The sequence below is a fragment of the Sinohyriopsis cumingii genome, chromosome 2, assembly GCF_028554795.1.
Source record: "Sinohyriopsis cumingii isolate HCF-2022 chromosome 2, ASM2855479v2, whole genome shotgun sequence".
Lineage (NCBI taxonomy): Eukaryota > Metazoa > Mollusca > Bivalvia > Unionida > Unionidae > Sinohyriopsis > Sinohyriopsis cumingii.
This window is the reverse complement of record NC_142962.1, coordinates 105,893,044-105,916,369: the sequence shown is the minus strand read 5'-3', so window position 1 is coordinate 105,916,369 and position 23,326 is coordinate 105,893,044. Positions and strand designations below refer to the sequence as shown.

General features: G+C 36.1%; 1 protein-coding gene across 1 annotated transcript in view; it reads left to right on the top strand.

Moving 5' to 3' along the window:
• The window catches only part of LOC149805561 (neo-calmodulin-like), a 36,541-nt gene extending 17,019 nt beyond the window's left edge, over positions 1-19,522 (top strand). The window contains exons 2-5 of the mRNA XM_089950166.1: positions 1,576-1,609; positions 3,531-3,674; positions 14,764-15,006; positions 17,846-19,522. Of these exons, the coding sequence (XP_089806292.1) occupies positions 1,576-1,609; positions 3,531-3,674; positions 14,764-15,006; positions 17,846-17,874 (450 nt within the window). The 3' untranslated portion in view covers positions 17,875-19,522. The remainder of the gene's footprint in view (positions 1-1,575; positions 1,610-3,530; positions 3,675-14,763; positions 15,007-17,845) is intronic.
• The last annotated feature ends 3,804 nt before the right edge of the window (positions 19,523-23,326 follow it).

Sequence of the window (23,326 nt, the reverse complement as noted above, 5' to 3'; positions counted from 1 at the left end):
AAATTAACACATAAACTTCGTGTTTATCTAGCTGTGAAGTAAGTACAAAATGATGCAACATATTTTAAAGAGTGTAGTTAGTCTCTTTTCTAGCTCATTTTTAATTTTACAAATGACACAAAGAAATGGGGCCCCGAGTGGCCGAGTGGTCTAAAGCGCTCTTCGTTACGGATCACTGCCATCTCATCTCTGTCTGCGGCGGTTCGAGGCTAAGATTCAGCCAATGTGGGTATGTGAGAAAGCTTGCCAGTAGCTTCTCGTGGGTCGGTGGTTCTTTCCGGGGTTTTCTCGGGTTCTTCCTCCACCATTAATACTGGCCGCCATGTATAGCCTATCGTGTGCTGCAAAATGGCGTTAAACTCCACAACAACAACACAAAGAAATAGCGTCCTTGCTCCAACCCCAATTCATACTACTCATGCCCGTACTGGCGCACATCTAGTGTCCATCACGAGATTTCTGTCCAACTTGCTCTTTCCATGAATAAAGTATTCTAGTTTTGTTAGTTGATTGTATTACTTCAAACGAAAGCTCTGAGCATTGGATTTAGACTTCCAGTTTCATGTACTTCGACAAATGAAGGAGTTTCTCGAAACCAGACATTTCATGAAAACCAGACTTTTCATCGCAAATTGTAAGAAAATTTAGAGGATTTTTTTCTTAGTAGAAATGACATGTTAACAGACTTGAAGACAAACAAAATGAGTTAAATATGAACGAAGGGAATGAGTGTTAAAATGAACTAACCTTTGTACCATGTCTATTTAGTTAATGCACACAATTGTGGAATAAGACCATTTTAGAGGTTATTTTTCGCAAAATTGTCTGATTCTATAGAATTCAGCGAAGACTCAACTATTTAAGAGGCACTTTTGTGTAGCGTTTGAATGATTTATTTTACAATAGACCTTGTCCTTTATATGATTTGTTACAATTAAAATTGTACACACTACTCTGCTTATTCGTTTTGCGTCAGGAAATACGTCTCTGCTACTCGCAGATTGCGGGAAATGACATTCTTGGGAAAAAGACAATTATGCAGTAGAATTAGATAGAAGTCGCTTTCTCGATTTGTCTATCCAATCTCGTTATGAAATAACGGACAAAGCTTATCATCAACATTGCCTAGGGGGTTAGTTTTAATATTGTCTAGGATACAACGAGATGACTTGTCTCCGTTGAGGGTTGCATCAAGAGAACACGTCATGATTGAGTTTTAGATGAGAGATGAAACGAGTTACAAGTATTTGTTGGCATGTTCGGTATGTTTAATATCTTTTATATGCCCGAGGTCATATGAACTAAACGTTTTTTTCATAAAAACAAAGAAAAGAAACAATAACAACAAAACTCATCCCACCCCAACAACAAATATTAGTCATTTCGTTTGTCAAGAGTGTATATAGTATCGTAATTTCATTTCCTAGATTATGATATTATCTGGGATTTGAAAGAATAAAAATGAAGTTCCTTTTGAAATCTGTAGACTGGCCCAAAATGAGAGATAGAGAGAGTTGATTATGAAACTATTTAAAATAAGATGCTCGCTACTAATTCTCTGCTTCTTTTACGCAGGCTGCACACGTACTGACGGAGGAAGAAATTGCTGGTAGGTGAACAATATCTACACTTATTTAGTAAACGCTAATTGATATTCAAAGAAAGCTACTGGGACAGATCAGTTTCTGTAAACTGTTTAACTCTAGGGCACCAATCATTGTTGCCTAGTTACAGACCTAATTAGCAAAAATTTTACCGACAAATGTTTTTCCTTTTGATCTGAATTTGCGCAAGTGGTTCCTATCTTTTAAAAGAACAATCCTCTTGATAAAAGTAATTATAGACCTGTCAGCATTCCTCCCATCAAATCCAAAATGTTTGATTGAGACCCAGTTAGCATCATCTTAACAAATATTTGGGAAGTTTTCGTAATGGTCGTATTACGTTTACTTTAAGTCTCCAAGAATGCTCTTGAAGAAAATACATACCTAGCTGCAGTTCTGATGGATGTATTCAAGGCTTTTGATTGTCTTCATCATTGCATTTCAATTTGCAAGGTAAATACTTTTGATATGGCAGACGATTGCTCAGTAGATCTCTTACTGAGCTATCTCTCAAATTTAAAGTAGCACATTCAGATGCATATTATATATATATATATATATATATATATATATATATATATATATATATATATATATATATATATATATATATATATATATATATATATATATATATATATATATATATATAATTTTATTAGGGATCTTTACATAACAATGATGATGACAACAATTAATTCCTTTCTCACCGGACTTTGATATTTTGATTGACACGCTTGGAACAGAGTGCAGTGTTATCACTGTCTGGTTCACTGCGAACAAAATGCAAGCCTACCTTAAAACGTTTCAGGCACTATTGATGAATAAAGTACGTTCAGTATGAAGCCTTTACTTAACATACAGCGCAACCAGAAACTGTTAAGAAATAGTTAAATTACTATTAACTGACATTTGTCTATCAACTGAACGTCGATTCACACGCAAAGAAATCTCTGCATGAAAGCTTCAAGGGAACTGTCTGTCGTGAAACGTATTGGTCAGAAGCTACCTAGATCAACAAACTGACGAAATACGTTTATCCTACCCATTTCCACTTCACTCCCTTGGCCTGGCATATCTGCAGTGACATGAATGCTACTAAACTAGAACAAATATAGATTTGTGTACGATAATTTACAATATCGGCCATTATAAACTCTTACTTTGCTAAAAAATGCCAACCAGAAAGATTGTCAACTTAAGTCGGTGGCTTTAGAGACTTTTAAAATTCTGAATGAGTGTGTTCCCAAATGTTTGGATGATTTGATATGTTTGAAACACGGCAATTACAATTTTGTATTTTCGGACATTTTAGATGTCAAAAGAATTAAAACATCTGGCAAAAGAATTCATATATATATATACACAACTGACTTTATATGTAAATAGTTACGTAACCCCTTTAGAGACCATCACATTTAAATTTATTTAGATCGTTAATTTTATCCTGGAATGGTCTCCTACCATGAAGAGGACAACTAATATATGTGTTATCGTTTTGTTTTACTGTCCTTGTCATGTGTACCATCAAGTGCTTACTGGTAGCTCCTGTCTTTTTAAGTAAGCTTTCATCTGATCGTCAGCATGCTTTTAATTCAAACGTTGCTGTTATTTCTTTAAATTTATTTTAACCTATAGATGTAAGTTATCGAGACTATTTTCAACATTAGTATAGTTTTTCAATGAATATATTAGGTTCATTTTTTTTTACAAATCGGACCAAGAATACTGTTTCAAGTTATTTTAGAGTCGGATTTGTTTTCTCAATTAATCTCCGTCTCCCCCCCCCCCCATTAATTAGCCGGTCCATCTGCTATGACTTTTATTTTATTTGTTCAAATAAAGTAACTTTATGACGTCAACAAAGTAAAAACATTGAGATCGTTTTTAAAGAAAATAGCTATGATAGTTATCTTAATACAACAGAGATCAACGAAGCCTTCAACATGTTTGATAAAGACGGTGATGGCAAGATCACCACCAAGGAACTGGGTGAGGTAATGAGATCCCTAGGGAAAAACCCGACCAATGCCGAGCTTGAGGACATGATTAGTGAAGTGGACATTGATGGTATGTGAGGGACCTTTTTGTATGTATGCATGTTTGTCTAATCAATCAATCAATCAATCAATCAACCAACCAATCCTCAATGAACTTCTTTATTTTTGGAATGCATCTCATGGAATGAAATACTTTACTGTCCACAATTTGAATTCAAATTAAGCTCACAGAAAAAAGTTTATTGGATTTAATATATTTAGGTTGCGTTTAACCGAGTTTCAGCACTGATTGACACGGCTTCATTAAATCAAGAAACCAAAGATAAAAGCTTAATTGCCTAAATGAATTCTACGTAATATGAGAATTTATTTTTCTGGACCAATATGTTTTATCTTGTTTACAGATAACCGACTTTTTTATATAAAATAATCTACGAGAAAAAATACTGTACTCGGCAGATAACAATCGAACTGACTCAGAGGTAATTTCACATAATGTACACGGTGGATAACACTCGGGTTAACAAAACTTTTCTTAATATAAATATTGATCCTGGCTGGCTAAACCAGTATCAGAGTACACGCATAAAGGAAGCTCGTAGTAAAAAAAAAAAACAATTTATCAAACATTTACAGGGAGGTATTTCCTTGGAGGCAGAATGGTCTAAAGCTCTCGCCTTTTCTGATCACTACCATCTCACCTCTGTAAGATCGGGTTTGAATATCGGACTTGGGCAATGTGGGCATGTGAGACAGCTTGCCATTAGCTTTCCGTGGGTAGGTGGTTCTTACCGGGATTTTCCCGGTTTTCTTCGTCCACTAGTAAATTGGTTGCCATGTATAGCGTATCTTGCACCGCGCAATGGCATTAAACGCACAAAAATGCAATGACTTTGGTGATATTTTCTTTGTCTCTTCTGGGCATGCAATGTTGTACCACACAAGCTTCAATTGCTGGATCACAACCGTTTTTCCTGACCATATTTTAGAAAGTGAAAGAATATTAATTTCTTGGATTGATTTTGTACAAGTTTCAAAAGATATTAGAATACCAAAGAGGACAATCGGATACAAAAGTTACAGAAAATAAATAACTAATGCGTTCTGTTGTTTGTTCTGTTTTGTTTCACAGGTCATAAATTCTTACCTTCGTTAGTTCGAGCTTTTCTTTCACTTCTTTTATTGTAAGAGCTCAGTGCTTATTCCATTGGCTTCTATAAACGTGTCCTTCATCAGAACGCTTAGAGTCGGCATAATAGTGAATGTTGGATTTTTTTTGTAGACTTGCCGTCTTGTTTTCACATGCTGCGATACTAACTTCATTATGTCGTTGACTGTTAACTTCTGTAAAGCTGCTGAAGTAAGCTTCTTTAATGGTGTCGACGTTAACTTCGATTTTGGCTCTATTGACGAAGTTAACCTATTTCGGTTTCCACTATAGTTATCTAGACACACGACACGTACATTATTCTTATAGTAGCTAATCCTTCAGACGTCTTCCCGAGGGAGAATGTTAAGTCTTCCAACATCAGCTCTTTAGTCGTTGTTATCTACTCACACAGAAGGAGCAACGTAGCTAGCGTTGGCCTTTCGAGGTTCGTACCCGTAAACGCAGAACATATAACAACATCGTTAAGTCTTTCATTTTCTATAAAACTGATGATTCAATGCTTTGGATTTCAGCAGTGTTAATGGAGGACATTATTTAACTCTCTTTTTACTCTTTGCGGCGATTCGCAATATTGTACTCCATCAGTCTAATACCACTGTTTTTGTCACAATACACAATGCTATTATATTTTTGTCATACAGTGATATTAAATAAGTTATATCATCACTTAGGGATGATTCGAGGATTTTATTCACAGATGGACTTTCTATCCAAGTAAATACCGTTAAGCATGTATTTTTACCAAATGTTACACCTCAAGTTTTTCTGTAAAAAGCACGCAAGTAATTGCTTGCTTGCACTATCATACGTGTTTACATGGTTTTAATGGAATTATTCATTTTCATTGAAATTTAGTTCAATATTAAATTCCTCTGTCGTTTGAAATATGCATGCCGGATCCTTATACAAGATACTGTACAATTACAAAATACCTCCATGCACATTTTTGCAATCAGTTATTGTTCTCTCAAATTAAGAGCGGTAATCCTGTATCATAAAACTTACTGACACTATCATGGTACTGATGAAGAAGGAAATTCCTTTCTCGAATATTTTTCTTTTATACCTTTAGTCTATTTTTAACGTTCCTTAGAACTTGTCATTTGATAAATTATTTGCTACGAGGCAAATTTATTAATCTTACAGGGGACAACCCCCCCACCTGCACAATTTTATTGTAAATATAAGGATATTTAGTACTTTGTGTATATAATCTATCCCGACTATTTTTTTCTTTGCATCTATTGTATTTGCACAAACATTTCATTCAAAATATTGTCCTGTATTCCGAGATCAAACGGAAAGAACCTGCCCCGAATTTGTTAGCTTCCTTCCATACAAACAGGATGTGACGTCATTTGAGATGATTAACGTATAAGAGTTGTATTCAGTTTGTGCAGCGAAGTGTCAAGTAGAAACAAGATGGTTCAATGCGCAGCTCTATATTGTGTGAATAATAGCAGTTCTGGAACAATTTTCAATCATTTTACTCTTTTTTTTTTCTCCATCTTTGAAAAGTAGAAATTATCTACCAAATTAAATAACATTAAAGAAATGTTTACGGTTTTTCATTCAATGTTTCCAACATCAATTTATTATGCACGTTTAATTTTGTATGTAACTGCATCAGATGAATATGCATTTTTCTTCCACACTTACGTTCAAGACTGTTTTCCACTCGTGTATAATAAACCCCATCTTCCCATTCTGCATTCATCTTGTTTGTGTAATGTCGATAAAAGAAACAAAAAAATCACTTATAATTGAAAGTCTGTGTATAAACTCGTTAGATTTCTTAAAACTACACACACCAGCACACCACGATACAATTTTTAAAACAAATGTTACTGTCAACTTTCTTGATTGATAAATCTATTATAGTAACGTTATTCATTAATGTGGTAATTGCTCTCAAACTCGGACCCGGCTGATTCGGTACAAATCGCTGACTTATTCAACCCATATATCTGGCTGATTCTCCAAACTTCCAAGCTGATTCGGACCATGTGAAATATTATTCAGTTTAGTCCAGGATTTCTCATTATGTCCCAAGTACTTTGAGCAGTTCAAATATGCATTTAAAGTAACAAAATCCTGTTAGTACTCGTGATCATGGTATTGTTATATAAAATAAAATGACGTAATCATGTTTATTGTGCATCGGCAATTTTGTAGTGCAAAATTTTTTAAACTTCTCGTTCAACTTTAAATAGTTTTATTGAGAAATAATAAAATTACGAACACTGACAAAAAAGAAGAAATAAACTAAATGATGGGCGTAGTACATGATAGCTTTTAGAAACCATCCGAATTCTGTGCGTTATTTCATTATTGACGGTCAGCACGAATTCAGTCGATTTCGGGTTATAGAGGTGCATGCCATAAAGTCGTCTCAGGATGACTTTAGTTATTAGGTTGGTGCCCTTTCATGTATAAAACTGCAGATTTCACATCATGCTTACACCTGTTCTATTTTTCCAATTAAAATGCATTTAATGATTTGAAGAGCAGAGCAAAAGGGATAGATACCACTTCTTTTTCGTTAAATACAGAAGAGGAGTTGATCAAATGGAAAAGTTGACAAGTTGCAAATTTTATAGATTTAAAAAGTTTTTAAGTTGAAGAAAAACAACAATAAATAAAGCCTTAACAACCACGTGGCGACATCTCAGAATTAGTATATATGATCCTTGGGGCGACTTCTCCGACCACCATGGGGCGACTTCTCCTAACACCTGGGATGAGTTCTCCCAGGGCGAGTTCTCCATAATTCATTATCAACAATGCCAGTGTGTACGCAGTGTCTCAAATGACGTCACACCAGTTATTTTTACAGGGGGAGGGAAGCGCGTTGTTCTATTCAAGACGTATCGGGAGAAATGATTGGTTTTTCATAAATTTCGTCGTAATGAGTAAGAATAAAAGGTACAAATTTTCAGAAAATGAACCTTGTACATATAGCAAATTATATATGAAGTTTACACGAATTTCAGTTTTGCATGTTGGTCCCCTTTAAGCTAATAGTGATATTTTCTATCCCTCTATGACAATTTAACTTACTAGAATGCATGCATCAATTGATGAGCCCGTTATGCTACACTCCTAATTAGGTTTATTGTTGTTGTTGTTGTTGTAGGTTTTAACGCTATTTTCAGCACAAGATAGACTATACATGGCGGCCAGTATAAATGGTGGAGGAAGAACCCGGGAAAACCCCAAAAAGAACCACCGACCCACGAGAAGCTACTGGCAATCTTTCTCACATACCCACAATGGCTGAACCCGAGACTCAAACCTACGCAGAGGTGAGATGGCAGTGATTCATAACGGTGAGCGCTTTAGACCACTCGGCCACTCGGGGACCCCTCATTATGGTAGGTTTCAATAAACCTTTTATGACCAAGTGGGTATCATATTTGGAAGATTATGACAAAACATGGGGACAACGTGTGCCAGAGGAAACATTAATGCCTCGAAATTTGCTTGGTCAACAACATTAAATTTTCTCTTGTATTTGGAGTTTACAAATTTATACATTTTTTTTTAAATTCCGAAGCAGAATATATAAAGTGTTCTAGCTTTTAGATTTATTTAATTAAAACTTTGCCATTTGTTGTCACTATACGGCGACTATTGTGCTGATATACCGTTAAACGAGACTACATTCATGCGTCTATATTTTTTTCGAAGCATTTACAAAATGTCTAAGACCTTATTGAATACATATTCATTATGTCAAATAATTCAGGCACACAAGGAAGTATCTCCACCTCTTGCGTAAAATGTCACTTCATGGTCTGTCAAAAGTTGCATACTTCTGATTCCAACTTAACGAAAGTTCACTACCTCATAAATGACTCCACGTTCTAAAATTCTCACGACGTTCAAGTTCATGCCTTTTTGGATGGCTTTGTTTTTTGCAATCGTATTCTTCGTCGTTATTTTATATCACAGTTCGAGCTGCTATTCATTTGACATACATCACACCAATGTATATATTTGTATGTTATAGATAGTTTGACAATCCACATGTGCATTGGATCTATTCTAATCACTCTGTCAGATACAAAAGCATTTATTTCCGTTATTCTCAATGCTAATACAGGTTGTTTTCCATCCGTCAGAGTTGGTCGTTAAAATTACCCAAAATTCTTTGTTTGATAAATGTTAATTCCCAGATACATAATTCTGTATGTCTGCCAACTTCTGACACCTTTCTCTTATTACACTATATAATGATTTCGTAGCCCATGTCATCAAAGTGTATATCAATATCTTGTTAATTTGTTTCATAGTATAAAAATTTAAATCTCTCGAACTGACCCTGCGTCTTCTCTCCTAATCATTTTAAACAATACAACCTTCACTGCTAAAGAAGCCGTCATATTTGTTTGCCTTCTAGTGCTTCTAGCGATCAGTTCTTTTATTCAACATGTAATTTTGTTCGATAAACATGCGTAAGGCTGTCTTTTTGCTCGTAAGAGAGTTTCGTAGTGGTCTGTTCTAAGGCGCTCGCTCTTTACGGATTACTTAAACCTCACTTCTGGCCGCGTGGTTTCAAGTCTTGGCTCGACCAATGCGGTTGAATGAATTACCAAATATGTTAAATGTAAAAAATGTTATCCACTCTTTTTTAAAAATAATTTACCCCTAAATTTCAGGAAGTGAAAATGTCCAAGTGCAGCTAGTACTTTTTTGAAAGGTGCACATCTGGAGTAAGGCTAACCTATATACTCTATAACCCATATTGCACCCATCAATCATACACCAAAATAAAGGGAATTAAATGTTATTTGAACAATACCTAAGATATACAATGTCTTTTTAAAATATCCAGTATAACCAGTGAGGAAACCCGGGGAAATTCTTTTGCTTTAAAATTCTAACCCCTATGTAAAATACGAAACTGTAAAAAGTTCATGATGAAGGGTCACTCATGAATAATGATAATGTGATGTTGTTCAAGAGGAGGACCACTCATGAATAATGATAATGTGATGTTGTTCAAGAGGAGGACCACTCATAAATAATGATAAAGGTGATGTTGTTTATGAGGAGGGCCACTCATTAATAATGATAATGTGGTGTTGTTTAAGAGGAGAACATACTCATAAATGATCATAATGGTGATGTTCACGAGGAGGACTAATCATTAAATAAAGATAATGGTGATGTTGTTTATTAGGAGGACTACACATTAAATAATATTAATGGTGATGTTGTTAATGATGAGAACCACCCATGAATGATGATAATGGTGATGTTGTTAATGATGAGAACCACTCATGAATAAAGATAATGGTGATATTGTTTATTAGGAGGACTACACATTAAATAATAATAATGGTGATGTTGTTAATGATGAGAACCACCCATGAATGATAATAATGGTGATGTTGTTAATGATGAGAACCACTCATGAATAAAGATAATGGTGATGTTGTTTATTAGGAGGACTAATCATTAAATAATAATAATGGTGATGTTGTTAATGATGAGGGCCACTCATGAATAATGATAATGGTGATGTTGTTAATGATGAGAACCACTCATGACTAATGATAATGGTGATTTTGTTAATGAGGATGAATAATCATTAAATAATAATAACGGTGATGTTGTTAATGATGAGAACCACTCATGAATAACGACAATGGTGATGTTGTTCATGAGGAGGATTAATCATTAAATGATGATAATGGTGATGTTGTTAATAATGAGGGTCACTCATGAATAATGATAATGGTGATGTTGTTAATGATGAGGGCCACTCATGAATATTGATAATGGTGATGTTGTTAACGATGAGGGCCACTCATGAATAATGATAATGGTGATGTTGTTAATGAGAAGAAGAGGCTAGGTACCTTATCTTTAGATGTATCATAAGTAATTTCTTATTCTGTTGATCTAGTTCATCCATAATGGGATTCCATATGCACTTGATCTACCTGTGTACATGAAGCGATAAAACACATTGGTTTATTAGAGATAAAATCTTAAAATGTTGAAACCTTAGAACTTTGTACGGATGCGTTAGAACTTGCTGATTTATTATACACGGAACCTTTCAAAGTTGAAATGCTAGAACTCGATGATTTATACGGCATGAAACGGTTCAAGGCAAAGTCGATGATTGTTTTTCCTAAATTTGTTATGTTGAAGCATTAAAACTAGGTGATTTATTAGGTTAAAAAATCCATTTCAATATCGAATCACGAGAGTTGACTCGACTCAGATTTAGTACTCTGCCGTGTTATGAAAGAGTTATTTTATGTGGAGTTAAGTTTTTTCGCTTTTCTATCCTCATATTCTACTGATCTTTCTTCTGAGTGTACTCGTTTATTTTCTCTATGTACTCGTTTATTTCCTCTCTATGTACTAGCTTTTTTCCTCTAGGTGCATTCGTTTATATCCTTTGTACCCTAACATTTTATTCCATTTAGACATTGATTCCATTTAGACATTTTATTCCATTTAGACATTTTATTCCATTGAGACATTGATTCATTTAGACATTATATTCCACTTAGACATTGGTTCCTTTTTGTACATGTAATGTATCTTTAATATCCAGCAATATTTCGTCTTAAATTCGTTTTCAAATTTCACCAAATTACACTTTCTTCCAGCCATTTTAAATATTTTGCACAATGACTATCCATAGTTGAAGAATTAGCTTTGTATCCTCGACCGATTTCACTAATATATTTATATGGGCTTAGATTCTACAATTGAAGTATTTATTCACCATCCTAAATAGTCATTTAGTATTCATAAACCTAATGATATCCTTAGTTCCATTACTCAACAAGGGACACGTGGAATCTTGTACATGTAGGAAACCAACTTCAGAACAAGATGAGCGAGTTCAATAAATTAAACGTGGTACAGAATACGTTGTACATATGCAAAGCTTGGTCGAGACACAAGCAGAGGAAGGAATGGACAAGAATATACAAAAGCGTCAAATGATAAACCGTGTACAAGAAAGCTTTGCTAGATCAGACAGGAAAATAAAAAAACGCAAGAGGCGTTAAAACTAATGTCAACGGAATTAGTACTGCAGATATAAAAATAATCAGTTTCCTTGACAAGCTAGAGAAGATTGAGGAAATTTTAAAAAATATTAAATGTTTCAAGAGTTTAAAGAAATAGAGGAGGACTTTGGACACAAATGGAGGAGGAACCAAAAGCAGAGCAAAAAGAACAAAAAGAAATACAAAGGTAGTCTTAGAGTCACTCCTTACATACAGTTGTTTGGTGTTTGTTGGTATCATTTACATGGTACACAAAGTTTGCAATCATCACTGAAGGTACGGCTTCGTGAAGGAGTTTCCCGTCTTGAATGTATAAAGCCTAAACCATGAATTGACGGCGTAAGTCTGCCTTAGCAGCATTAGTTGTAGACCAGAGTACAAAAGTAAAACGGTAGAATTTACAACATACTAATCAACTATGGAACATAAAAACGACTATACAACCTAGAAACAACTATTAAATGCCTGGAATGTTTTACTTTAATAAATCTCTGAGTAAAAGCACATGTTGAACATCGATTATCACGCGTCGTTAGAAGCAGCTTTAAATATTAGCAATAAGAACTTGTTGCTGAAACTATTCGGTTCCGAAATAATAATTTAAAAAAACTTTCCGTAGAAGAGACTCTAACTATACCAGAAATCATGATGTATTGTATAATTTTCCACAATTCATCACCTGATAAAATAGTTCTCCCGGCAACTTTCCTCGTGCTCTTTCGTTTCTGTTTTGTTTCAAACCATTTCAGCAATACGTGTTACGTTTAATATCTAGCAAAGTGTTTATTGTATTTCTTGTTGCATTTTACTAATGTATTAATTTAATTAGCTGGCAGTTTTGATTGTGCAGTACGTTACTATGACGCCATCTGATGCCAATTTTGTCTTTCCAGTAGACCCCATATATTGATTTGTGCCAGCTATCTATTCTACAAAGTAGATTATGCTCTATTTTTGACAATAAAAAAAATGTGTAACACAAATCGATAGTTCTTAATGCAGTCTGGAGTAAAATATATCTAGGAACAAACCATTGATCATAACTTTAAAACTATGTCTGCATTAATTCTTTTTGTTCGACCTTTGTCTTCTGTTGTCCTTTTTTGCACTGCTCATTTTGTGTTAGAATCAGAACAAAAATCAGTCCAAACAATGATCAGTCTCAAACTTATCTGTAATTAATAAAGAAAAAAGCCATTGATAAAATTAAAGAAGAGAAACAGAAGAAAAAAACAACTTTGTAGTGGTATAGCATGGCTTCTCCCGAACGAACAACGACATTGCCACAAAAGGCATAGCAGACCTCGCTCTACATTTTTGCAAATGGGCGGGGGGGGGGGGGGGAGGCGGGGTGAACACCAACTTCAAAAATTTACTTCGATATAGGAAAGCTAGTACATACATGCTTCCCCATTACGAAGAAGTCAATTTATCGCGCATAAATTGTAACTTCGTTAACTTGGTTGGTGTCCACTTAGTACTGAATTAAGTCCGATGTTATCCATTAGTACATTTTTCTCCCAGAACATTTTGAATAGATTGCTTGAGAAACAGAAAAATCCTGTTCTCTTACTACGATGATAAGAGATAAGATAGATCTATTCGTATATACAAGCTAGAAACAGTGGTATATGCCCCAATATTATAACAAATATATTGAAAGAAGATTGGAAAATTTAATTCTACAGTAAATATTATTTATTGTTTCTCGTAACCACAATGATGCGGGTTACAATCCCCTGATTGGCTACCATGGTGTATTCTTAGGCAAAACACTTTACTCCATTTGCTTCGTCTTTTACTTGAGTGTTACAGTGCCTATAAGAACAACAAAAACATAAACTTTAAAAGAAAAGAAAAATATAGTTTACTTAAAAAGTTCACCACAAAACGAAAGTAAATTAGCAATGTTCAGCAAGAGACAATAAAGCTGTTTATCAAAGAAAATGATACAATATTAAAACCAAATGGAAATATACCTATGAACCACCATGTAGATTGTTGTGATAATCAAACATTACGCTTTCATTTTTATTCGAACGATTAAATTATCGGTCTCGAAAAAGGATAAATGTAATGTATTTTGTACCTGATATGTAAGAAATATGGAATAACACGTCCTGTTAAATGAATCGACTGATTTTTAAGTGCGAGACAAAATAAGCAACAGGTACAAAGATTTGCTCTGGAGACGAGGCAACGAAAATAAATTCTTTGTTGCATTCTATCATTTGAATGAAAACTTGCGTTGAATCACAGCCAGTAAAAGGTATATTTACGGTAGCAAAAAATTGGAGCTGTTTTTTCCACAGACACTTCAATGTCCTTAAAGAAACATTTGATTATCGGAATCTGCAAATGTGTAGCATGTCACAATCATCCACAACAGTTAAACTTGAAATACATGTATCTGCCATCTTTCCTCGTTAGATTGCGTAACTTTGTGTTCACGGTACTTGCGAAACAGAGGTCCATATATTGAAATCAGTGGTTTCCCTGTCGTCCTGCCCATAGTCTATTATTATCATAGTCAGTATGGAAATACTCCAGCAGCTGTTGACTTACAGGATCCAAATATTTAAGATTTTGTCTTTATCACTCTCAATAATATTATCAACCGTCGTTTAAATCCATGAAACTTCTCTCAACTTATTCACGCACAAAACGGAATTTAGGGGTAGGGAACAAAGGCTACCGCTTTGGTGCGCTGGGCTCAGGTAAGTCTGTCACGGGAAATCTACTCAACTATCAATTTAACAGTTAAATAAAATACCACAAAGACGTACCTCGCCAAAGTGCATTTGGTCTTGGACCAGCCATGTTCACTCGCATACACCTCACTTCACCCCAACCCCAACACAGCGTTTAATGAATACATTAAGTTGAATTAGTTTATTTTTACTCATAACATATTTATGCAACTAACAACGTCAACAAAAAAATTACAGGCAATGGCACGATCGATCGGAAGGAGTTTCTGGAGATGATGGCCAGGAGAATTAAGAATACGGATAAAGAGAAGGCTCTCCGGCAAGCCTTCAATCTGTTCGACAAGGACGGTAATGGTTTCATTACGCCTGCCGAGCTGCGCCAGGTAATGGGCAATCTTGGCGAGAAGCTGACCGATGAAGAGGTGGACGAAATGATAAAAGAGGCCGACATGGATGGGGATGGTCGAGTAAACTACATAGGTGAGGGATGCAATTACGATGCTTCAATTAGCATCGTTATATTTACATGTCTGGGTCACAAATCTGGTCAAGTCAAGGTGAGGTATGCAATTACGATGCTTCAATTAGCATCGTTATATTAGCATGTCTGGGTCACAAATCTGGTCAAGTCAAGGTGAGGGATGCATTTATGATGCTTCAGTTAGCATCGTTATATTGACATGTCTGGGTCACAACTGAGGTCAAGTCAAGGTGAGGGATGCAATTACGATGCTTCAATTAGCATCGTTTTATTGACATCTCTGGGTCACAAATCTGGTCAAGTCAAGGTTAGGGATGCAATTACGGTTCTTCAATCAGCATCATGATATTGAAATGTTTGGATCACAACTAAAAATATTTATAGTTAGTTTTTAACCACATTAACATAAGCTCAGCTAACTTTATCACCAACAGTATTGAAAAAGACATACAGATAGTTGCAGTGCAAACCATGTAAACAAATATTAAACAACTATATGCTAAGACAAATGCAACGATAAAAATGTACAAATTGCATATATGCATATCATCCTTATTTATATTCGTAAGAACTGACAATTCACATTATATTATCATAAAATCACATTCAACATGGTATGGTCAATAAAACATTTGCAGGAGCGGATCTGGATTGAAAGGGACAGAGCCGGCGCACCCTTCCACCAACCTCTAACAACTGTATACATTTTATGAAAGCAGTATGTGTGCTATAACATACATTTAATTGAATAAAAAAACAGGATATAATTTAAAGAGTAATACACAATCAACTCCAGGATGAACCATTCCAGCTGCTGTTTAGAAATTGATTTAAATATAATTCTTCTGTGAAAGTGTTAGGGAGTCAGTTTTGCACCAAACTCTTTATAAGAATTTCAAACCATGGCTCTCTCATCATGGGTAATTCTACGGTATTTCTGTATTCAAATCAGTAGAAGTTTTCTATAATATGTAACAGATGATGTAAATAATTTTGATTTACTATTTATAATCTTAAAAAATCATTTGTGCAAATGACAGCTTTCTTATTCTTGTTATTTTAAACTCTTTGAGCACAAAATGAAAGTTCAAAGTCATCATGAATTCGAGTACATTTTGCTTCTTTATAAGTGAGAATGGCAGTATAGAAAAATTAATAAGCCTTAAGATAATTAAGACTTCTATTACTTAGACTGGTCTAACAAAAACAAGTTATTACCATACAGTAATTTAAAAAAAAAACACAAAGTATTTGCCAGTGAGTTCGGATTCTATGCTGGTCAAGCTTTGAGAATTCAGTGCCAGGAACACAACTGAATATTCTTGCTTCGCGATTCCGTTTGTCCAGTATTTTTGTATGTTCATTATTTTTCTTCCTTCTATTTATCCTGTATATTCTGACTTCGCAATTTCTATTATGCCGTAACATGCCATGTAGACACGCATGTCATATTGTTATGTTTTGGCTTTTTAAAAAAATGTAGTCAGCAAGCTGGGTTGATTTGGAATGAACATCAAGCTAAGTGATTGCACATCAACAAAACGATGATTAGTCACGAACATCTAAATCTGTAAATCAAACACTGGCCACAATAATCGATCATACATTTTGATCTGTTTCTTGATGGAAGAATAGAAAACGAAAGTGTAAAGGCAAAAGGAAACATTTTTTTTCAGTTGTGTCCATGAAGTAGAGACACCCGACGAGAATAATTTAGCAGTTTGAAATTGTGACATATTTTGTGATTTGACACACGTTTGTTAAAAAAAGGAAAGAAAAACAAAGTTCATCATTTTATGCTATCACTGCAAAACGCTAATTCAAGTAATGTGTTAAACAAGAAAAAAAGGACAAAACATTAGTGGATGTAAATTGCATTTCATCCTATAGAAAAGTGATAATCGTCCATTTTTTTAAAAAAGAGCGTTAACTCATTTATAGTGGAATAGTGGAAATGTCGCTATCAACGAATGTATTACGCAATACAAGCGTAAGCCAGGCAATAGCGATTTATTTAGCGCAACGCTGAGCCGATTCCGAGTGCAACGTTGACCGAATACCGGTATTTGACAAAACGCAATTTATGTACATTAATCAAAACGATAAAAGCAAGAGTTTTCTTTTTGCCAAGACTATCAATTAAACTAACCTAAATCTGCGCAAATGAGAGCTGGAAGTACCCCAACATAAAACTGGAAACATCGACATGCATACACTTTTTGATGACCTTGTAATGGATTTACATTGTTTGCCCGTGATTCGCTGTCATGTCAAGTCAGGCCTTGTACGTCATTTGTAAAGCTACGATGACTCATTTGGCAGAGCGCCGGTTCGTTGGTATCTGGAAATTTCGAGTTAGTATTTGGAAATTTCGACTTTGTATTTCGACACAGTGTCTGGAAATTTCGATATAGTATCTCGAAAGTTCGAAGTTAGTACCTTTCCAAATATCGACTTATTTCTTCACATTTCTAGCTGATATCTTAAACTTTGAAGTTGGTATATTTTTAATTTCGAGTTAGCAACTCAACATTTCTAGATACGAAGTCGAAATTTCTAACTGCTAGACAAAACTGTGAGATGCTAGCTCGAAATTTCGAGATAACTCCAAATTTTGAGTTACTGTCCACATAATAAATCAGTCCACCTGGCGCTAACGTTCTTTTGTACTATTCACTTTTCTGATAATTTTAACATAGCGTTGCCCAAAAAGTATCATTCCTTACTCAGTTAAATGAATAAATGTTTTATTGAATATTTTACTATTTCATGAATTATTATTATTATTATTATCATTATTATTATTATTATTATCATTATTATCATTTTGTTTTATAGAGTTTGCAAGAATGATGACCAAGAAATGATCTTATTGGCGAAGGAACTGCCTGAAAGAAAACGAAGCTTACAGCTAGACCATTAACTTCCAAGTTTTCGTTGTTGGCATGTTAAAAATTGTCTCTCTGATTTCAATCAAACCCTCAAGTTAATTTACTCTTGTGTCACATCGTCGTAAACTTAGAAATTGTCTTTTTTATTAGACTCACGTGGATAAGCATGGCGAGACATAGTTGTCACTTTTTTTACCTCGTCAACAATGTTAAAGTTTTATTTTATAGTCTTCAAAAAGTCACATATGTTCTGCAATTATCAACACCAGTATTCAGATTTACGTTTTATTAATTATTTACCTTTGGTCTAAAATTTATGACATGATATACAAAAAAAAAAAAAATTCATGTACCGCCAGCTTAACCAGAAACCTTGACCTTCATTGTGAACAATGCTAAAATTAATTATTGAAAGTCATACCTCTACCATATCACACTTACTGCATTCAAATGAAACTTTAGGATCGTCGGTCATCGGTCATCAGTCATCAGTCAGTCGCACCATGGTGAAAATATTGAAGCTTGGCTTTAATGTTTTTGAAATTCACGTGTCGTCAATATTAGTTGCCCTATACAATTTAAATTTTAGAATAATACTACTGTTGGTATAAAATTTTTATGTTCGTATGTGAGGTCAACAATGCGAAACTTCTGTGTGAAAATTTATCGAGGTCAGATAAAGGTATTCTACTGACAAGCATACGGACGCAGTCGAAACATGTGGTTCTATTGACACGCATACGGACGCAGGCAGAAACATATGATTCTACTTACAAGCATACGGACGCAAGATAAAACACGTGGTTCTACTGATAAGTATTCGGGCGCAGGCAAAACAAGTGGTTCTAATGAGAAGCATACGGACGCAGGCAAAACACTTGGTTCTACTGACAAGTATTAGGGCGCAGGCAAAACACTAGGTTCTGCGAAATACTTATTTTATTTTTCTTCATGAGCACATTAATATTTGTATCAATATCTTTATTTCGAAACGTACAGAGACACAGATACATCATCCATTACACACACACACACACACACACACACACACACACACACACACCCACACACACACACATACTTACTTACTTACATACATACATATGCTTTTATGGACTAAAATGTGGCCATAATCAGTTCGCCTTGGTTAACGTTATAATCATCATGCAATCTGGAGTTTTAGATAGCTCACACTCATTGAGAGAATTTATAAAACGTAAAATGAAGAAGCAAAGAATTCTTTCATAAAAGAGTTGGCAAGAATTTTTCAGTGTAGTGTCTTCAAAATAAATATTTAAAATACCAATAACAATTTATTAAAAAAAAAAGTTGAGTGCATAACAGTTATATTTTTGTGACACTGAACACCCTTCTGCATAATATATGTATGTAATTGGATTAACATATTTATGTTTATACAAATCTGAAAAATATATGTAGTACACTTACTTCATAACCCAAGGAAAGCGACGAAATTTCCGCAATTTACTGAAACAAAATGAGTGGGTGTAATCAGCCTGTGTTAACCCATGATTTAAGCAACATGGTTTGAAGCATTTTCTCTTTTCTCATCCCCTTTTCTATATTTTTACAATTTCCTAATAAAGCTTGTCTCGTTTAACAATCGAACTCTTTCTTTTGTTTTTCATGGTACTGAACCCAGTATAATCAGCCGGAAGAAAATATTTGCTTGAAATCTTGTAAGAGAGGCTCAAATAATAGCGAAGGAGACCAAAATCGATAGTATCAGAGTTTGTGATATCATACTGGCTGAATAATTGTTGTATGTATAGATTAATAGAACTATCGCTAAGTTTCCTCCTGAAGGACAGTCAGTGAAGTATGCGTACCATGCACCTGTGTCCTTGATGGCAATGGTTATTTATTTTCCGTATGCTTTAGGCATAGCAGGGCGTGGGAAGAGAGCATATAGTTACACCGTCACTTCTGGTCGTGTGTATATTTCTTTGAAATCGCTGAGTGGAAATTAGTTCACTTGGTACAGGGATTTCCCATGTCCTGACCATCTGAAAGAGGTGCGACTGTTGGGACCCTTCCTTTGGAGTGATGAAAATGATGACAGATCTTATTGCATATATAACTGACAACTTGTAATGACGGAGTTTAAGCTCGAATAAACAGTAGCACAAGAAAGAGTGAAAACAACAAGCGTTTAAAAAATACAATAATTTATTTCCTTGGAAAAATTCTGTAAAAATGAAGAAAAAATATTAACTTACGATTTTATGGAATCAAATCCAAAAATAATCCAAACATAATCCGAGAATAACATTTTAGTTGTCCTAATAACAAAATGTTGTACTGATTTCACGTTCGAACCACGACGAAGAATCCAAGATGGAAGACGATGACATATGTTGCAATCCATGGTGCTGAAGTCTACAGTTCCTTGTAGAAATAAAAATTATCACTCTGGTTTCTGATAGCTGAATAAATATTTATTTAAAAAACTGTTCTTGTTCCACAATATTACATGAGCACACGTATTTTCCAGAAAAATAAGACAATGAATTCTTTGGAATCCAAGTAATTTGAAATAACTCCAAATAGCACAACATACAACTAACAGTTCAACAGCCCAGCTTCTACTGAGATTAATTCTCCAAAAATGGGTTAAATGTTCTTTCTAAAACGTAAACAAAGGTCACGTGATCATCCTCTGGAAGTTTATAGAAGCAAGTAATTGTTACAGATCATGTTTACCCAATGTGACCTTGAAGAAAACCATTTTACTCTAAGAAATAAAAATAAAATTGTTTATATCTTAAAGACAAAGTCCCATCATGACCTCGGAAACAACCAATCATTTTAAAATAAAATAGAACTTGTTTACAAAGGTTGCTACAAATTCTGAAACAAGGTCAAGATCTAGATTTAGATCAACACCTGGTGCTTATAAACAGTCAAGGTCAAACTATTTTCTAAAAAGGTATGATGTCTAGTGAATAAATTTACATTACAATATCATGTAACGGAAAATAACTTTTTAAAAACTGACAAATAATTAAATTGAAATACATATATGTTAAATCAGATATAATTAAATCAATTATACATAACAATATATATATATATATATATATATATATATATATATATATATATATATATATATATATATATATATATATATATATATATATATATATATATATATATATATTGGCATCCGTCCGTCTTCTACGGGAAACGATGGCGTAGCTCCAAAGTAAGCTTTTGTCTATCCTTCCTTCTAGCTCTCTTTTCAGCCTGTTTTATTCTTCTCTCTTTCTCTGCATTTTGAACTCCCTGTCTGACAGCTAGGCGCCAGCTGGAACGGTTGTTTGCACAGTTCTCCCAGTCGTTGACATTGATGTTTGCCGTCTTCATATCCTTCTTGCAAACATCTTTGTAGCGCAGATGTGGTCGTCCAGTTGGTCGTGCACCTTCTGCTAACTCCCCATATAACAGGTCCTTGGGAATGCGACCTGGGTCCATTCTTTTGACATGGCCAAGCCAGCGAAGGCGCCTCTCGCTGAGAATGGAGAACATGCTGTTCATGTTGCCGCGTTCTAGAACCTCTGTGTTGGGTACTTTGTCCTGCCACTGGATGTGCAGAATGCGCCGCAGACATCTCAGGTGGAAGCTGTTGAGTTTCCTCTCGTGTCTTGCATAGGTGGTCCATGTTTCGCTGCTGTAGAGAAGTGAGTTGAGTACGCAGGCTTGGTAGACACACAGTTTGGTCTTCTCTGTGAGGTTGGGGTTGTTCCAGACTCTCTGAGATGTTAGACCCGAGGTATGTTCGTTTTCTTCAAACTGATGGTCAGTTAAAATTCCTTACAAGCATGGGAGAGGGGGCATACCAGCTGCTGCAGTCCATCTTCCGTGTGTGATGTCAAGGCTGCATCGTCGGCGAAGAGCAATTCACGGATGAGTACCTCTGTGACTTTAGCCTTAGCACGGAGACGGGCGATGTTGAACAGCTTGCCGTCAGCCCTGGTATGGATGTACACTCCCTCGCTGCAGTCCTTAAATGCGTCCTGGAGGAGCATGGAGAAGAAGATGGCAAAGAGCGTCGGCGCAAGGACACAGCCTTATTTGACTCCGCTGATGACTGGGAATGCTTCAGATGTTGCGTCATTGAAGCACACTGTGCTGTGCATGTTCTCGTGGAACGACATGATGACAGCAAGCAGACGTGGGGGGCAGCCGATCTTCTGCAGGAGTCTGAAGAGTCCACTCCGACTAACCAGGTCAAACGCCTTCGTCAGGTTATGAAGGCAATATAGAGGGGCATCTGCTGCTCGCGACACTTCTCCTGCAGCTGACGTAGTGAGAAGATCATGTCTACAGTTGACCTGCCGGCTCGAAAACCACACTGGGACTCTGGGTAGACGCGGGAGGCTAGGATCTGCAAGCGCGCCAAGGCAACACGGGCGAAAGCCTTTCCAATGATGCTGAGGAGGGAGATGCCCCGATAATTGTTGCAGTCGCTACGGTCTCCTTTGTTTTTGTACAAAGTGACGATGTTGGCGTCACGCATGTCCTGTGGGATGTATCCCTGTTCCCAGCAAAGGCAGAGGAGTGTGTGTAGGGGCTGGAGCAGTGCTGGTTTTCCGCTCTTGAGGACTTCAGGCGGAATGCCGTCGCTTCCAGGAGCCTTCCCACAGGCAAGGCAATCGATGGCTTTTCCGAGCTCTTCCAGGGTGGGCTGTGTGTCTAGCTCCTCCATAACAGGCAGGTCTGGAATGGCGTCCAGGGCAGTTCCAGTGACATTGTTTTGGGTTGCATATAGCTCGAGATAGTGCTCAACCCATCGCTGCAGTTGTTTCCCCTGGTCTGTGATGACTTCGCCCGTCTTGGACATGAGGGGGGCGGTCTTGTAGCTGGGGGGGGGGCCTGTCGCCTTTTTGATACCCTCATACATTCCTCTTGTATCCCCGGTGTCAGCAGCCGTCTGTATACTGTTGCAAAGGTTCAGCCAGTAGGTGTTGGCACTGCGGCGGGCAGTCTTCTGGGCATTGTTCCTTGCAATCCTGAGGGCTTGTAGTGTTCTGGGGCTTAGGTGCAGCCTTGTATGCCAGGAGGGCTTTCCTCTTCGCCTCAGTCACGGGCTCCATCTCCTCCCAGTTTGCCTCATACCAGTCGACATTCTTTCGCTCCCTCTTCCTGTAAGCTGTGATGGCTGAATTGTACACAGAGTCACGGATATGGGACCACTTGGAGTCAATGGTGTCATCAGGTGTAACTTTGGTGAGGGCTTCCTTCAGTTTTCTGATGAACTGCTGTGTTTTCTCTGGGTTGCTTGCACAGCAGGTGCTGATGCGTGGGTGACCCTTCTTCTTAGCGTGGTGCAGCTTCTTGGGTAATATTCGCACCTTGCTGGCCACAAGGGAATGGTTCGTGTCACAATCGGCACTGTGGTAGC